The 18922-nt window shown below is 43.1% G+C and overlaps 2 protein-coding genes across 4 annotated transcripts in view; both read right to left on the bottom strand.

Annotated features, from left to right (window-relative positions):
- Positions 1 to 1536: 1536 nt before the first annotated feature.
- NRAS (NRAS proto-oncogene, GTPase) lies at positions 1537 to 16181 on the bottom strand. Its single transcript, XM_077839099.1, has 6 exons — positions 16100 to 16181; positions 15664 to 15790; positions 13522 to 13700; positions 12839 to 12998; positions 11090 to 11213; positions 1537 to 10372 (listed from the first exon to the last, which is right to left on the bottom strand). Exons 2-5 carry the CDS (start codon positions 15772 to 15774, stop codon positions 11094 to 11096), a joined length of 570 nt encoding a protein of 189 aa, XP_077695225.1. The 5' UTR covers positions 15775 to 15790; positions 16100 to 16181; the 3' UTR covers positions 1537 to 10372; positions 11090 to 11093.
- Positions 16182 to 16579: 398 nt separating this feature from the next.
- The window catches only part of CSDE1 (cold shock domain containing E1), a 51063-nt gene continuing 48720 nt past the window's right edge, over positions 16580 to 18922 (bottom strand). For all 3 annotated transcript variants that reach the window (XM_077839084.1, XM_077839086.1, XM_077839085.1), the window contains one exon: positions 16580 to 17843. In XM_077839084.1, the coding sequence (XP_077695210.1) occupies positions 17796 to 17843 (48 nt within the window). In that variant the 3' untranslated portion in view covers positions 16580 to 17795. The remainder of the gene's footprint in view (positions 17844 to 18922) is intronic.

The raw sequence follows: 18922 nt of genomic DNA, 5'->3' as shown, positions 1-18922 counted from the left end.
GAAGTCCATTGCTCAGAAAGAACTAGAAACCAGCACACTCCTTACATGCAGCGGCCACCACCCGGCAGGCTGGATTTCAGTCTGGTGCGAAGCAAAGGGCTGCACCAGAAGGCAGCATGGCACTTGATCCCATTTGAAAGAGGCAGCTTCCTCCATCCATGTCTTCACTGCCCACCTTGACTTTAACACTCTGCTAAGGTATGGCTCTCTCAGGAATTGCAGTGAACAGTAAGTGTATGGAGATAGAGCAGTAGACTCCAATCCTCCCACAACACTCACAAATGTGATTCCTAAAGATGGAAAAATACATGTTTTAAGATCGAGTCTTCTTCTGCATGACCAGAGAGGTTTGGGGTGCATTTAGATGTGGAGCTCCTCAGAGTGGCTGTACAGAGCTGAGAACTGTCAACATTTAAATAATGGCCCAAGTTTCTTTGAAAATGGAACATCACACCAGCACTCTGGCAGCAGTGACGAATATGGCACAAAAGCCTAATCAGACAGAGTTCAGCCTTGTCTCACTTGTCTGTGATACTGTGGTTTCAGTGATCCATGCATAGAGGTAATATGCTTAAACACTGAAGTTACAAATATTCAAATTGGAATTGAGGTGATTTTTTATAGAAACAGCAAGGATAATTAACTCCTGAAAAGATTCTCAAAGGCAGTGTGAAATTCCCCATGAGTTGGACTCGTTAAAACAAGGTTGGATGACTTCCTAAAAGATACACTCTAGTTCAACCACAAGTTACTGGGCTTGATGGTGTCACTCATGTAGCAGGCAAAATGAATTCTCTTCATTGCCAGATTCACTGGGTGAAACTCTTTGCCCTGCAATATACAAGAGTCAGACTACATCATAATGGTTCCTTTCTAACATTATAATCTATTAATCTGGATTGTTCAACATCTGTGTTCTTTTTATTCACTATCATTTCAAATTGTGAAGCATTTTGTGACTACAAACTTCATAATACTGTTCCTTTCTAACATGTTAGGAACAGTCTAGATTCTGTGTCCGCCACCAAATTGCAGCAACAAGCAAATGGACAAAGAGAAACATACACGTGGTCTAATGGTCCTAAAAGAGCACTTGCAACCCACTGCATTCAGAAAATATGATGCCATAGAATTTATTAACTCAAAAAGACTGAATAATTGCAAAAGCTATTATAGAACAAGAATTTAAGATGGAATTTTCCCCAGTACAACTGATTTTGCATCAGGGACACTGATCAGCAGAGAATGAACAGGAGGTATGCAAATATTTTTCCACCCTTGTAGGAAGTGGCCTGTTTCAGGATAGTGGCCACCAAGAATAGTACTGGTCCCTTGTAGCAGTTTCAGCCCCCTGTATAGCTCACAGATGTATGTGTGGGGCTACTGTTGATGCTGAGCGTCAGTGATGACAATTTGAGGAATTGTTCGAGAAATCTATAATTCTTGCAGAGAAAGGATGGCCAGTGTTGTCCAGCGAGCATGCTGCAGTAAAGGGTGGGTACCCTTCCCCAGTTAATGATCCCAAAAACATATAAATAACTAAAGATTTTACAGGTTTATTCTTCTAAAAATAATGTTATAAGCAAAATAACTGACTTTAAATTCAAATCAATGAGAGTCTTTTGAAAACAGTTATCTTTCCAATGGAATATAAAGTAGCCCTTTGATCCAGGATACAGACTCCCGACAATTCCCATTTATCTTGCAGATTGCACATTACCATTTTCACCTGGGTTTGGCAGCCCAAAGGCATGTGGAGTGTCATGTGAATACAACTGAGACACCAAAGAGCCCAGAAATTACTTGAAACCAAATCTACCCTTTGTAAATACCTGAATTCTATTACAACAGTAGAATGAACAGTGAGAATAATACATATTGAACTTTCTTAAACATTAGCAGAGTGGGGATGTTAAAGCAATATTGTGGCTAGTCACCACTTTGCTATCTGGTTAAAGGGATATAAGGGCTGTCAGGATATAAAAATCATGTATTTAAAAAAATATCTTTCCTCTGTTACCATCAGCTGAGATTAACCAATAATTACCTTAAAAAAAATTTTCATTTTCTTGGTCTCATTTATGCTGCTTGGTTTCAGAGTAACAGCCGTGTTAGTCTGTATTCGCAAAAAGAAAAGGAGTACTTGTGGCACCTTAGAGACTAACCAATTTATTTGAGCATAAGCTTTCTTGAGCTACAGCTTTTCTTTTTATTTATGCTGCTTGTGTCTTTGTTGCTCTCAGCTGAGATGGTGAAAGTAGCATTGTGAGTTTCACTTCTAGGCTACTGTGCGCTAACAAACAGGGGACGTTCACATTGGAAGATCTCTCTAAACTAACTTTAAAAAAAAAGAAAATTATATGAAAATATTGTTTGTATTTGGGTTTGTGGCCCCATCACCTCCCAACTAGCCTTAAAAAATTCCTGGGTTTGAGTCCCACCCCCACTAGACAGAACTCCTACAAGTGACTGATGACACACTTAAGGAGATTTGACCACAGCTATGCATATGCAAACCCAATGTAAAATATGTTTTAAAAATAATCAGGTTTTATATCTTGAAAAATCCCAGCAGACAAAAGCATTAACCAGCAAGATGAGTACTGTGCTGCTTTCACGCTGTATGCTTAGATTTTCCCCATTTAGCTCTCTCTTTTGCCAAATCAACTCAAAATCAGTAGAAACATTACACTCTGTAATGGATGTTGGGCATGGAGGATACAGCAGCCTTATTCTTAACGGTGTTAGAATTAGTCAACTAGCTTCCAGTAGCAGAAATGATTTATGGAGAACAATCAGAACAGTAAACATACAGCTCAGCCATGAAACTCTTGGAAGGTAAGTATGTTTGCTGCGATTTCTATTGAGATTACCCCATGGGGAAGCAACATATGCAAAGGAGGAGAGAGAAGAGAAAGAAGAAAAGTGAGAGTGCATAAGGATGGGTCCAGTTTCATCATGACCATACACCTGGTTTAGATTTGACGATTGTAGTAACAGAGCTATGCTGTCAGTTCTGATGATAAGAGGAGTGAAGTGCTAGAAAGCCCTTGGATAGATCAGACTTATCCTGGCAGGAGATCACCACTGATTCATACGGAGCACGAGAGCCCATGTACAATGGGGTCAATTCAAAGACCAGTGAAATCAGTGAGAGTCTTTCCATGGACTTCTCTGGGCTTTGGATCAGGACCTAGGAAATGACCTGATATGACTCAGACAACAGAACCAAGGACAACAAACAAAACAGAAGACCAAAAAGAAGAGAAGAAGCCTTCCACCGACACAGGAACATAGCTCAAGGGCCTGACCTCATGCTGCAGAGGCAATGGTACACAATGCAACACTAGGTAAGAGCTCAGCACACAGAGGAACTAGCTCCCAAGTGAGTTTGTGCTTGCACTTGACCATCTTATCTACAATCTCTCCAATTTGCCTGCCCCAGACTTTTGCCCAAACATGCATTTCCCTGATCAAGCCAGTCACTCTTTCTGGACTTAGCGAGAATGAGCCTCCTACAGCTGGTTACCCTGAGTGAACGAGGGATGCATGTGCTCAATTTGGCTTATGGCGCTCAGCCGAATAATAAAGTAAGGCAGACGTTCCTGAGGTGAGAAAAGCAACTGTCACAACAACACTTCCTGTGTTATAACACACAGGGAAGAGGGCTCTTGAGATCTTATGTACTCTGGTGTGGTGCGTCTGAGACCTGAGTGCACCAGAGGCTGTTAGAGTTAATGGCCTTTTTATGAAGGTGATTACAGTTAAACGTAACTAGGAGGCAAAGTACAGTCAGTTGCCTCACACTGGTCTTAGCCACAGTTTTTGAACCTCTTTAACAATACTGGTTTAGGAACACGCAAAGTTAATATGTGCAACCCCTAGTGTGGATGCAGTTATACTGGAGCTTGTTATAGAATTTTAGAATCATAGGTTAGAAGGAACCACAAGGGTCATCTAATCTAACCCCCTGCCAAGATGCAGGATTTGTTGGGTCTAACCTGTCCAAGACAGATGGCTCCAGCCTTTCTTTGAAAACCTCCAGTGAAGGAGCTTCCACGACCTCCCTAGCCAGTCTGTTCCATTGTCCTACTGTTCTTACAATTAAGAAGTTTTTCCCTGAGATTTAATCTAAATTTGCTATGCTATAGTTTGAACCCATTGCCTCTTGTCCTGCCCTCTGTGTAGCAAGAGAAAACAATTTTTCTCCATCTTTTTTTATGGCAGCCTTTCAAGTATCTGAACACCGCTATCATGTCCCCGCTTTATCTCCTCTTTTCCAAACTAAACATACCCAGTTCCTTCAGACTTTGGTCATATGGCTTGCAATTCATCCCTTTGATCATCTTTGTCACTCGCCCCTGGATCCTTTCCAGTTTCTCTACATCCTTTCTATACATCGTTGGCCAAAATGGACACACTACTCCAGCTGAGGCCTCATGAGCACTGAGTAGAGCGGTACTATCACCTTCCGTGACTTCGATGCCTCTGTTAATGCAACCTAAAATAGCATTTACTTTTTTTGCAATGGCATCCTATTGCTGACTCATGTTGAGGTTGTGATCCACCACAATTCCCAAGTCCTTCTCAGCAATGCTACTGCCAAGCCAGTTATCCCCCATTCTGTATTTGTGCATTTGCTTTTCTTCCGTAAATGAAGCACCTTACATTTATCTGTTGAATTTCATTTTGTTGTCTATAGCCAAGTTCTCCAATTTATCAAGGTCCCTCTGAATTTTAGCTCTATCCTCCAAAGTCTTGGCAAATCCCCCCTGCCTTGTGTCATCTGCAAATTTGATCAGTAATGCTCTTTATTCCTATATCCAGGTCTGTAATAAAGATGTTCCACTTTATTCCATGCTGATTAGGCCTCAACTAGAGTAGTGTATCCAGTTCTGGGTGCCACATTTTAGGAAAGCTGTGGGCAAATTGGAGAAAGTTCAGAGAAGAACAAAAAAAATGATTAAAGGTCTAGAAAACATGACCTATGAGGGAAGATTGAAAAAATTGGGTTTGTTTAGTCTGGAGAAGAGAAGACTCAGAGGGGACATTGTAACAGTTTTCAAGTACATAAAAGGTTGTTATGAGGAAGAGGGAGAAAAATTGTTCTCCTTAACCTCTGAGGATAGGACAAGAAGCAGTTGGCTTAATTGCAGCAATGGAGGTTTAGGCTGGACATTAGGAAAATCTTCCTGTCATGGTAGTTAAGCGCTGGAATAAATTGCCTAGGGAGGCTGTGGAACCTCTGTCATTGGAGATTTTTAAGAACCGGTAAACACCGGTCAGGGATGGTCTAGATCAGTGGTACTCAACCTATTTACCATTGTGGGCTGCATCCACTACTACTTATATGGCCCTGAGGATGTAACATGGACCGCAGCTCTGTGCTGATTGGGCTGCAGGTTGAGAAACACTGGTCTAGATAATACTTAGTCCTGCCTTGAGTGCAGGGGACTGGACTAGATGACCTCTCGAGGTCCCTTCCAGTCCTATGATTCTATGTTAAACACCACCGGACCCAGACCAGATCCCTGTGAAACCCCACTTGAGACCTTGCTCCAATCTGACAACATGCCGTTACTAGTTACTCTTTCTTTGCAGTTATCAGTACAGCTTATTCCTGTACAAATACACCAGCACACTGGGATATTTGTGGCCACATTAGAGGATTGAACTACTTTAACTATAGCTGTTTCTCAACTCATATGATAAGAATGATACAGAGACCGTGTAGATCAACCCTTGCAAGTGTCCTACAGAACCTCCCACTGAATCCCCTGTTCAAGGATCCTAGAGTAAAATCCACTTTGCACAAACTTTGTCCAGTCTCATTAACTTTATGATTTGGTATTTCCCAACAGGCAGGGTTCTACTTAGGGGGGCTATAGAAAAAGTAGATGAGAGTTTGAAAGCTCAAACATTAACACCAGAGCTTCCCAGAAGCTGGAGTCATAGTTAGTGTGTTTTTAACAACAAATAGCATGTGTTACACTGTTTTAACACAGAGAATGCTTCTCAGATGTAGTTTCAGCTAGTTAATATGCTGCAGACCCAGCCAAATAGGATATTTAATCTTCATATGGTTGAACTCACGACCTTTAAACATCAAATACCAGCTGTAAAGAAACACGATTTCTTAATACTTTCCTATGAGTGTGCTCTGACAGCATGCTTTCTAAAGAGATCCCTTAAACACTGCACTAGTTGTCCCTTTTCCCACACAGTCTGGCAGAATAAAATAGTTCACATTTCCAAGTAATCTACAAAATTTGCACAGACCCGGTTAAGAGAATCTTAGCAGCCAGAGATACCTGCCTCTTCTGCACAGGGCATCCCCAGGCCACGATCTTTCCAGGTGGGCTCTTACTTTCAATAACCTGAGCAGATGCAAGACACAAGACCCAAAGTCCTCACAATAGGGCCACCTCAGAACACAATCATGATTGCTTAGAGAAAGCAGACAACACATTATGCCAGACTCACAATTCTCTTGTGTCCCCCCCGGACACATAACCAACCACCAGCATAACGTTTTAGGAATGTTTTTGCAAATCAAGAACTACATCTTGTCACATAAGAAAATGTACAAGTTTCCAGTTACTGACAGACAAGACAGTATACAACATTTTATACCAAGGGTTTTCATGGACCTGTCCCAGTAAGGTGGGACCTCTGACTTCAAACAGTGGGATCAAGAAGCCACAAGACAAAAGGGCCCCAGTCAAGAATCCAGCATGCGCAGATCCCAAACAGCACTCCCCACAATGCTGCCCATTTCTGTGCGTGTATCACTGGAAGCTAATGTTTTATGTTCAGAGATTTTACTCTGAAATAAGACATCGGTTTCACACTAGCCAAAAGCAAAGTTATTTTAGGAACTACACTTGTATATAGTGTCAACAGCAATTATTTGGGGGTATACAGTAATTAGAGTAGCAGTCCCCTCTGCATTTGAGGAGGAGGAGCAGGCATGTACTTGATTATGGAAGTACATTAAAGGGCTAACCTTACCTCTCAACATTTTCTAATTGGAGGAGGAAATCTCAAAGTAAAATCTATGATTCTGCTACCAGCAAGCTGAAACAAAACCCTCACCAGCCACTATCTATGTGGGGTCCATGTTAGGGCTTTGAGCTCCCTCTGTCAGTTATACACCACCTGTTCTTCCTAGAGAAAACACACTGTCAGGTTGGATGGGATTTGGAACTGCACTTTGCTTTGGAATCACCAATGGACTGCATGGCAAAGGCATGGCTACTCACTGCAGCTTTAGATCTAGCTTTTCCACTGTCAACCAGATCTTTACCTTGAAACTGCTTTTTGAGAAGGTGTCTGAATTTAATAAGTCCTGAACAACACTTTTTATAGACTTCTGTCAGGCCTCTGATTCAACGCCTCATGCAAGTGTGTGGGATTTGATGAAATGACTTAGTGTCATTGACAGAAGAGCTCTATAATGGAACGGAAAGCTACACTTGACTCAATGGCAGATACACAGCTTGGTTTCCTAGCTCCACAGGAGTTTGGCAAGGCTGCGTTCAGTCATGATCGTTGTTCAGTTTCGGCACTATTGGTTAATGGATAAACTTGAGGAGGCAGCTGTTGGTGACGCTGTGCTGAACACCATTGCACTCCGAGATCTTGAATACGGAGATGACATTGTCTTGTTGGCTCAGTCTGGTGTATCTACAACTGATGGCTGATCTGGTCAGGCAAGAAGCAGCATGCATTGGTCTGGTTATTAATCCAGATAAAATTAGGTCCCTGGCCATTACCATCAAGCAACCTCCAGCTCCAGATTACAACCAGTTTACTATTAACTTGTTTGGATGAAATACTGAAAAGATGGGAACTGTCAGAGACAGTGCTGGAGGAGGATGCTTGAAAGATGTGGACACTTGTACAGCAGAATGTGACGCCACATTTCAGGCCCTTCAATGGCCGCTGTGAGGCTATCATAACATCAAGCTTGCTACAAAGCTGTGGATCCACAGAACCACGGTTATATCAACTCTGTTGTACGGAAGTGAAACATGGGTGCTGAGGAAGGCTGAAGAACATAGGCATGACATTTTCAATTCTCATAGTCTTCATCAACTGTTCTGTATCAAATAGCAGGACAAGATCAGAAACAAGGACATTTGAAGCTGAACCCAGCAACCACGTCCTTCAGCACTGGTTTATTTTCAGCAGCTTTCTTGATATGGACATATCAGTATGAAAGACCAACTAATTCTGAAGCACATTTACTAAGGAATGCCGCTACATGGCCAGTGATCATGTGGGTGCCCAAAACTTTAATGGTGTGATAAAACTGCCAGTGATAGAATCATAGAATAGAATATCAGGGTTGGAAGGGACCACAGGAGGTCATCTAGTCCAACCCCTGAGAAAAATACCATCTTCAGGGGGGTTTGAACCATCAGCCTTTCAATCATCAGCTACAGTTGTTAATCACAAACACAGGTAACTGCCTCAAAAAATAAAAATTCCATTGTGTGGAACCATATTGACATCCACAAGGATCATCATCAGGGTTGGAACCTTTACCTTCGCTACACTGCCACTTGAGCTAACTGAATAACGGACAGCTGTAGTAGGTTGTCATCCTAACCTGACAAACTGAACATCCAGCTCGACCACCTTAAGGTCCTATCCAGAGATCAATCCAGGAGGCACTTGATCTGCAAGGAGGCCATGTCTGTTTGGGATTTACCACAATGATGATGATTGGTTTTGAAATATGCTACTTTAGCTCATCTGGTCACAGAGTCCAATTCCAATGGTACATTGGCTAGTGAAGGACCGACCCAACATACTCTCCCAGTTGTAATACCACAAGTGTTGTATAAGAGTGCCCTTACTTGTAAGGCCTACTTCATGCCAACTAGCAAATGGTATCTTTCTCCAGGAAGAATCTCCATGATTTGTGCAAAGATTCGCTCATACTCTACTGGGGGTAGAACAAGCACCAAAATCCCATCACCAAACCAAGAAAACTTCTACGTGTTGATCTCTGAATTAATTTCCTTCCTCATTCTGCAAACCCCTGCCACAGATGATTCTGAAGTCAGACATAATCAGAAGCCAGATCAGTTTTCTGTGCTATATTTTATTGCTAGCTTCTCCCCCACTTTTGGAGGGACTGCATGCACTGAAGTCTGGAGCCAATACTAACACTGTGCAAGCCAGTCAGAAATCCAAGACTCCTTCCCCATTGAGAATGTTCCCCAGCTACTCTTCCCAGAGATTCATTTGACAGAGGCTGTATTTGAAATTTGGTGATGAGGCAAATAATTTAAAAATAGAATTGAAAGTTCTAGACAAATCTAAACAATTAATAGTCACCCAAACTGGTAAAAATCCACTGGTGTGGTTACCTGTCAAATAACTGTCCACATATATTTCCAGCCAACATTAACAAGAGCAGCTGATTAGCTTGGTCCTACCTGGAGAGGAAGGAAGCCCTGGGCACAGTGACAAAGCAAGATGGAATGTACATGAATCTACCTACTAAAACAGAAAAGAAAACAGATCCATTGCCTTGTGCTCCTCAGACATGGAGACCCCTCTTCCCCTCCCCAATGTCTACTGGAGCTTCCAGCTGGGAAGTTTCTCTAGATGAAGAGGCAGAGTCCAGTCACGCAAATAAACTGACCATGTGCATTTCTCAAAGATATGATCATTTACAAGTGCACCAGCTCTCAAGGGAACCTGAATCCTCGGTAATTCCCTCAGTCTGACAATGGGGAAAAGCTCTAAAGCTCCTTTGCAAACAGGCACTTAATTAACAAAGATCTCTCCTTTTTATTACAGAAAGATAGAGGATCGGAGTGGCATGACACAATGGGTGTGCTGTGAGTAGGCGGTGTGGTGCACACAGAGAGCAGATACCAATCTGGAACAGGTAGCAGAGTATTAAGAAACAGTGGCAAAGCCATTTCTGACATTACCTGCCAGTCAGTGATTAGTGACATTTCTCAGATAGCCCTGCAGGTCTTAATCTGATACAAAGGAAACAAACATCACTTCTAGCATCTACTCTAGAGGTAAAAGTGTTGTCATCTTTTTCACAGCATTTGGTGTTCAAAGTTCACTTTTCTTGTGACCAGTTTTCTGTTTGAACCTACCCAGGAAAAAAAAAAAAGAAATCCCAGTGCATCAACAGATGGGGCTTTCTCTGCTCAGTTAGCCGAGCAAGGAGGTAGATGTTCAGAGATGTTCTCTTCAGACGGAGCACAGAAAAGGACTTTATACTGCTTGGCTGGCACCAGGGTACTGGCAGGGCATCGGCAGGGCATCATCATGAGATGCTTTAGAGTGGCATCAGGACTCGTCCTCCAGCTACATCTGATCCAGGTATTCTTGGTGGCTAAAAGGGAAAAGCATCTTTGATTAGCTTTTACACTATTTCATGATGGATATGTGATATGACAGGGTATTTGTGTAATGAGTACTGGGGTAACCTACCCACTTTATTCAGCAGGGCAATGCTTTCTGAACAGCTGTTGGAAAGAATCTAACCCTCCATCACAGCATTCTTCATTTGTTTGAATTACTGCAGTTTTGTTTGAGCCGCCCAAGAATGGCACATAGTTCTCCCTTTGTTGCCTGTGAAGATGCAATTACAAACCCTCCTCCCCCGCAGAGCTGTGCTTCCCATGTTAGCTGTACAGAAGCAGGTCACAAGCCAACACTAATTTCAGAGTTGTGAAGATCACAGGTGGCACTGGTGTGAGAATAAGGAAGTATGAAGTGTGTGCTGGGCTTCTCTGGCTTAAACCAGTGTTTCCCAAAGGACAGAGGGAGCTGGCAAGGGGCCACACAAAGGGACATATAGACCAGAATTGCCAGTCCAATCTACAGAGACCATGAACAGACCATCCACTTTCAAACTTTGCTCCTAATTGATGAAACAAGCTTCAGAGAAGTAACTGGTTCTAGGTCTGGTTAAATCCACAGGACACCAACCAACAGGTTCTACAATACAGCAAAGGCTGTGGCAAGAACTGGTCCATTATAATCTACTTTTTCCAAGGCTTACAGATGCATTCATATGAGTTAAGTGAAAGATTTAATCACAGCTCACCTAATCACATCACAATGCATGACAATCCCATGCAGCCTTGATTCCCATCTTCACTGCTGTTGAGCTTTTTCATCCGGTATTGGCGGATCTCTCTCACCAATGTGTAAAAAGCATCTTCAACACCCTGAATGCAAAGAGTCCTGGTCAGGTATTCTCTCCCCCATGTGCTTGGACGTCACTTTGCACTCCATCCATCATTTTACTATTCCACCAAAGGATTCTTTGACATACTTATTCAAAACGCATTTCTTTCTCCATGGCAGCTCCTAGCCAACTGGGAGCCAGGAGGATCAGGGGCCAACTTATTCCACAATTCATTGCAGCAGGGAACCAGCATATATGCCCACATTTCCCATAATTAAAATTCTTGACTTTGATAATTCTCCCTCTGAGGAAACCATAAACAAGCAGCCAACACAGCAGCCTTCCAAAAATGGAGGCAATGGCTGATTGTAGCTATAGGAGGAGGTTTCTGAAGCTTATGTCCTCAGTAGGAAATGGGGTTATTTCTTGGCAAACTGCCTCCCTGTTCATGTTTTATTTTCAGGCTATTTCTTAGCAATTTATTACCCCTTTCCAGATTCATTCTGCAAAGTGATGGAGCAATGACTTGGGGGAGCCTACTGAACACAGGGCGATTAGTGGAGAATGCTCTCTATATAAACACACACACTCTGAGGACATGCCACTGACTTAGCTTCAATACTGGCCTTAATTAGAAGCCAAGGGAAACTTGGCAGTTTTGGGACAAAATCCCATAAGAACAGCATTTGGTCTTACTACAAACTACTCCAGAAGAGGGATGGCTGAACTCTCATCTGGTTGGTAAGGACTTGGTATTTTTAGAACCCAGCTACTGAGGCCATCAAATGTGAATCTGAGGAGTCACTGAGGTTTTGATATCATCCAGAGCAAAAGAAATTAAATAAAAGACAGAAAATATCATATTGCCTCTATATAAATCCATGGTACGCCTACGTCTTGAATACTGCGGGCAGATGTGGTCACCCCATCTCAAAAAAAGTTACACTGGAATTGGAAAAGTTCAGAAAAGGGCAACAAAAATGATTAGGGGTATGGAACGGCTGCCATATGAGGAGAGATTAATAAGACTGGGACTTTTCAGCTTGGAAAAGAGAAGACTAAGGGGGGATATGATAGAGGTATATAAAATCATGACTGGCGTGGAGAAAGTAAATAAGGAAGTGTTATTTACTCCTTCTCATAACACAAGAACTAGGGGTCACCAAATGAAATTAATAGGCAGCAGGTTTAAAACAAAAAAAAAGGAAGTGTTTTTTCACACAATGCACAGTCAACCTGTGGAACTCTTTGCCAGGGGATGTTGTGAAGACTATAACAGGGTTCAAAAAAGAACTAGATAAGTTCATGGAGGATAGGTCCATCAATGGCATCCCTAACCTCTGTATGCCAGAAGCTGGGAATGGGCAACAGGGACTAGATCACTGGATGATTACCTGTTCTGTTCATTCCCTCTGGGGCACCTGGTATTGGCCACTGTCGGAAGACAGGATACTGGGCTAGATGGACTTTTGGTCTGACTCAGTATGGCTGTTCTTAAAGTTCTACTCTGCATGTTCACATGGAACTCAAAGGTAAAAATGGGAAAGTGGATTTACACATCCCCATCTCCAGCCCCCTGCAATCAGTACCACAGAGGATCCGGGGCACTACCATATTTATAGTACCAAGGAAGGAAATCACACTGGAAAAATGGAAGCTTGTCACCTGTCTTGTTTTGGCTGACGTCTCAATGAAGGGTATCCCATAGCTCTTGGCTAGTTCTTGAGCCTGTTTTGTATCCACTGTCCTTGTGGGCAAGTCACACTTGTTTCCCACTAGCACCATTGGCACATCATCTGAATCTTTCACTCTCTTAATCTGCTCTCTGCAGAAAGAATACATTAAAAACCACCTTTTCTTGTACAAAAACTGAGTTTTAAACTGACATCTTATTACAAATCAGACATCAGTGCTGGAAAGGACCTCACAGGACTTAGCCTCTAACCCATCAACCAATATGTCCGTCTCGTTACACTGTCAGTGCATTCACCTTGATGTGCTCCCCTTTCGCTACTATCTCAGGTGTCTTGTCCTGTATGCTATGCCACTGAAATACCATCTAATCTTCAACACTCTATCTTGGTGGCTGTTCCATTCTCCATTTGCTGACAATTTATGTACCACTCTAAAATACTGAGTCCGATTTTCAAAGGCATTCTGAAACCCAGTGTGCTGTATGGAATTTTTCCAGCATTTATTATTTGAAGATCATTGATTGTCTTGCAAGTTTGGTCTCCACTAATTCCAGTGGTGGATAATACTCAATGCCAGTTGAAGATTGCGCCATTCCAGCCTTTCCCCTCCAAAATAAAACTAGGAAAAGCTTCCTCACGAAGAGCAGAACATACCTGTAGAGATTGATATCAGCAAATGATTTGCTGTTATTAATGGCAAAGACACAGAGGAAGCCTTCACCAGTTCTCATGTACTGGTCTCGCATAGCGCTGTACTCCTCCTGCCCTGCAGTATCCAGAATGTCTAGCAAACAGGTCTCACCATCAATAACTACCTGCTTCCGATATGAATCCTGAGGGAGACACAAAGACAACTTTTAAAACAAAGACAAGACTTAGTGCTGTTGCTGCTACAATCCCTTACTTCAGACTCTATTAGTGAGTGTCTCAAAGGCACCTCCTAGTCCAAAGCCTAAAACTGGCAGCAATTCCATGTCTTGCTACACTTTCTCATGAACTCTAACTGAGGAAGCATTTCAAGTGCAGGGTGTATTGCTAGTGACCTTAACACAGCATGTAACTTTTGTGACAAAAAGGCTTTCTCCTCTAGAAAGGAAAAATACTGCCTCCTATTGCACTGTTGCTGTAGGGGGAGGAGGAGCCTCTGCTGTGATTCATTGAAGAGTATATCTACAGGAAGTTATAAAATTATATATCAGCAATGCATCCGATGAAGTGAGCTGTAGCTCACGAAAGCGTATGCTCAAATAAATGGGTTAGCCTCTAAGGTACCACAAGTACTCCTTTTCTTATATCAGCAAAGGAAACCCAAACATCTCATAAAATAACCCCCATGATGTACCTCTGTACCATGCATCAGGGAGAATATGCCCCCAGGTACAGTGGACTCTATAATCTCCAGACAGAATCCCAGAAAGAAAAAACTAATATTGAGGATGACTCAGAAGCGGTTTCTCCAGTTTATGTCCTTTTTAGAAGGGGCAAGAGTCCAACATTTGGAGGTTGCTTTATACACTTACATCGGTTTTATTTTTTTATGCATTATCACCTATAAACACAAATAATTCAATGCTATTTACCTCATAAAATATTACTCAAATGATACAACTAGTGATAATTTTACTGCATTAACTTCAGGATCATCCTGGCTAGACCAGCACCAAATAAAGCCCCATTAAACCATTGACAGCCTGTCCTGGGAACCAAGTCAAACTGGTGGTGTAGGACACAGGAATGTGCTTCCCCCGGATTTATTACCTACCCATAGATACTTTTATTAGTTGTACCACAGCAGCAATGAGGAGATTTAGACATGGGCCAAGATGCCATTGTGCTAGGTGCCATCCAAACACAGAACAAAAATGGTCCCTTCCTCCACAGAACTTACTCAACGGACAGTGCAATGGAGGGGATTCCCCCTCTTTCAGCAAAATGGTAATGATGAAAATACATGTAGTGATTGATTACCCATACAAGCAAATACAGGCTACATGACTCTTGGATGGAATGCACACAGGTGCCTACCTGTACTGCAGTGCACCAATAGATGTGTCTCAAAATAGTCCTTCAAAAGAGGCTTAAACTACAACCACTTATACACACAACACCCATTGTTTGCCTCATGATAGATATATTAGTTTCCCAAGTAGTTTCAGAATCAGATAGCACTCTCCCTTCTCCTTTCCCTCTCTGTGGGACAACAGGGGGAGATGACAATCTACACTGTAAAGCATCATGTACAGAAACAAATAAGGTGTACATTAAGGTACATGTGGCTGACCTGCTTCAGCTCAAATGCCCAGAGTCTGGTTTACCTGGAACAGTGGACATTCAAAATAAACTTTTTGTAGATCTGAACATGAAGACCAAGAACAACTGTGAACTTCTCAACTTGAAAGTCCAGCATGCTGTCAGCACTTAGCTGGGTTGTGCAGTGTGGCATTGCCTGGGAAGACCAAGTAATAAATCTGCATGTATGCTGCAGCAGAGAAGGGTGAGTGAAACCTGTTGTACAAAAGTGCATTACAGCCTAAGTCAGCCTCACCTGGAGAGCTAGAAGAGGGATTGCTAACCTGCTGCACTAGTTTACAGGAGCTACAAATGCGTTTGAAGCTTGTTAGTTATTTCTGAGTCATGCCACTTCCCTGAATGGGTTCAAAAGCTGCAGTGCAAACACAGCCTAACTGCAAAAAGTGACTAAACGTCAGATCAGCCACAAGAATACATAGCCTGTTTCAGGAGCGTTGTGCAGATCAAGGTTTGTCTTCATACGCCCAGCCTGCATCAGGGACTCACCTCTATGGTCGGGTCGTACTCGTCCACAAAGTGGTTCTGGATGAGCTGAATGGTCAGGGCGCTTTTGCCAACGCCACCAGCTCCCACCACCACCAGCTTGTACTCTGTCATCGCCCTGCTCGGGAACCTGCAGTCACAGCACAGAGGTCAGCGGAGCGAGGGCCCGGGACCCACTCACCCTGAGACACACGGGGCGGCAGGGGAGAGCCGGGCCTCGGACCCCCACCCCAGAGAGCCGGGGGCAAAGGCCAGCCCGGCCGCCCCGAGACATGGGGAGGACCCGTGACCCTCGCTGTAGACAGAGCCCTGCGTGCCCGGGGAGGGGGCCTCGAGCCCCCAGCGCAGGGCCGGGACGCCGGCCCCGCGGGGTCTGAACCGGAGACAGCCCCGCGCCCAGCCAGTCGCGGGGCGGGGCCCGTCCCGGGGAGCCTCTCACCTTACGGCCCGACAGGCTCCGCGGGACGCGAGAAAGCGGAACACCCCTCCCAAGTGGGTCCGTCCTTCCGGCTTCCGGCCCGTGCCCCGAACGTCATCAGGCGAGGCCGGAAGGCGAGCACGGCCGCTCGGCGCACGAGGGCCCAGTCGAGTCCCTGGCGGCGAGGCCGCGCGGCTGCCGGCCCGCTTCAGGCTGGGCTCCCGGCCGCAGCGGGTTGCAGGGGAGCGCGAGTTATGGGCCGGCGCAGGCCGCGCCCCGCAGCCCTATTGCCGAGCGGAACAAGGTCGAGAGCTGGGCAGGCAGCGACTGTCTCAGAAAGCACCGCCCTTGTGCTAGGCCCCAACCCCTATTTTATACATCCTGCAGGCGGGGGGAGTGATGCAGAAATAAGGGGGCTAACGAAACACTGCAGAACCATGAGGCTTTGGAATTCAGAGACCTTGAGCGCTGAATGTGAACTTAGAGACCAGACTGGAGGCATTTTTTTTCAAAATCAGTAAAACTTTATTCTATTTCCATTCTTTGCCATTAACAGAAAATTGGAGAAAGCAATGTTTGTTTCACAAAGATAATGCATCTCCCAGAGAAGAAAAACTCTAAATTGAGAATAGAGGTAATATGAAAAAAAAAAAAACACAGTACTGCCCTCTATTCAAAGAAAATAACTCCTGATCTTTTTGGTTAAAGTAATACTTAGACCAATCATTCAGTTTTCTTGCTTGATAAAGTGTGACTGGGGAAGAATGGGGGGCGAGGGGGAGAAAAAGCACACAGACATTAACTATTTCACCTTGATGAAAATCTCAATACAGCTATGGAAAGCCTAAGTATTTATTCTTTTACAGTACACTGGGTGCTGGCTGCAAAAAGAAAAATGTATTCACTTCAGGCACAATTTTTAAATTTAAATCAGTAAAAGAAACTGGGTTTAGAAGCTGCAGTGTTCTAAGCAGCAGCAAAATTTGTGCATTGTTTTATATATTTAAATTACCACACCAATGGCACACCTCATCCTTCTGAAATTCTGCACCGCACATACTATCTGCAGAAAGTTACAAAAACGGATCTACTCTGGAAGGTACTTTCACTGAGATCTAACAGAACTTTGCTACATGGACTCAAGTTTAAATGAGAGATGAAAACAACATTGTAACATTTGGCCATCAACTTAATAAAGTTATCTGAATGCTCATACAGATTTATATATAAAAAAGTTAATATAGTCCACCCTCATATGGTCCTCAGAATTAGATCTGAACAAACAGGAAGTGAGCCTCCCACTTGGAGGGGAAGATAATACAACTGAGAGCTAAGGCATAGTAACACCTTGTCAGAAATAATGAAGGTAGAGTATATATCTTTTTAGTGCAGAATTTCATAAGGTCTACCGGAGTAGAACTGTCTATAATGTTCACTTACATAGGCAATGTAGACTTGCAGTTACCAGTTGCGTTAAATGCACCATTCAAAAAGCGTCTAAAATGTGATACTATAAGGTGCCACCTTAAGTTTTCAGGATGCAACTGTGCATAATTTTAAAATGGTTTCATAAATTTTTTTAAACATAACATGAGGAAGGTGTTAAAACTGGTGTAATAGCTTCTTAGAATTTGGAAGGGATGAATAGGGAGATATTCAGTACCCTTCACCAGCTCCCACTGCTTGATCGTACTTAGTTATGTGCTTTATGGATCAGTTAGTCAATAACACCAGCTTGACGAATCTTTCTCTCTGCACCAAATCCCTGTAATGACATAAAACCTCATTAATCAACTGCAATGTGAAATAATGTATATGGTTAACAGAGATGGAGAAATTGAGAGAGCTGTAATATATCAAAGTGTAGCCCACTCTTCATGTTTTGTTTCTAACAGGGTAAAGTGTTACCAGGATTTCTGATGTTCATATTTGGGGACAAAGCTGGCTCAAGTTAGCACAGAGCTCCCATGCATTTGTCTGCAGTTCTACCTAGGCACTGTGCTCTATACCATTTCCTTTAACTCCAAAGAATCCCCTCTACACACCTGGAAGGGTGAAGAGCAGTGTTCGCTCTAATTTTTTCCATCCATTTGTGGAACTAATTTTATGTGCAGCACCAATATCGAGGTAATCTGTGGATATGCACCATCATCTCCCGACTTTCACAACAGCCCCATTTTTCACCAAGAGCTCACAACATCCTACTGCTAGTACCTAGCTAGGTCTTAGGAAAGGTGGGTCTTCAGGTGACCTCGGCAGTGCCTATCCATTCATTCCTACAGCCCCCTTCCACAAGGGTCAGTACATGCTTTGCAAACTATGCATATAAATGTACCATTGAAATGCAGCCACCTCTGGTGAGGAAAATTGGCAGCCAGCTAGGCCAACAGCACAGAGCACTGTGCAGGAGTTTGGAAAGAGAAGGGGAATTTTGGAGAGGAAGAATCTTTTCCACTTATGCAAAATGCTTGAGATATTTAATGTTCAGACAGGGCTTCATCTGTAAAGGTCTTGTCTGAATGTAAAATATAATACCACAATTTAGAAATCAAAGTAAATGTTTCTTTTTAAATCAGGACACTAAGGCTCAAAATAATTAAAAAAGCACTCAGTTAAAAAAACCACCACTCAAATTCCCCTTATTACCATCCTCTTGTATTAATACAAAGCACTTTAAAAGCCATAAAGACTATTCAACCTTCATGTGGTTTATATTTTTACACTGGATCAGCTTGGACAATTAAGGTAGCACAGTCAAGTTCACCTTCAGAGTCTCATGCACATATACAATGTTCTAGTGTCTCATATACAGGAGGTACTGTGTCCTCTGCACCTAGCTGAAGT

Source organism: Eretmochelys imbricata, chromosome 21, assembly GCF_965152235.1.
Source record: "Eretmochelys imbricata isolate rEreImb1 chromosome 21, rEreImb1.hap1, whole genome shotgun sequence".
NCBI classification, from domain to species: domain Eukaryota; kingdom Metazoa; phylum Chordata; order Testudines; family Cheloniidae; genus Eretmochelys; species Eretmochelys imbricata.
The sequence above is the reverse complement of the archived record's forward strand: the minus strand, read 5'-3'. Positions and strand labels throughout refer to the sequence as shown.

Coding starts and splice junctions, on each gene's coding strand:
- NRAS (XM_077839099.1), bottom strand. CDS start 15,774: ATGACAGAGTACAAGCTGGTGGTGGTGGGAGCTGGTGGCGTTGGCAAA. Junction 12,999..13,521: donor GCTGATATCAATCTCTACAG/GTATGTTCTGCT, acceptor TTCTTTCTGCAG/AGAGCAGATTAAGAGAGTGA. Junction 11,214..12,838: donor CGTCAGCCAAAACAAGACAG/GTGACAAGCTTC, acceptor CTTTGCATTCAG/GGTGTTGAAGATGCTTTTTA.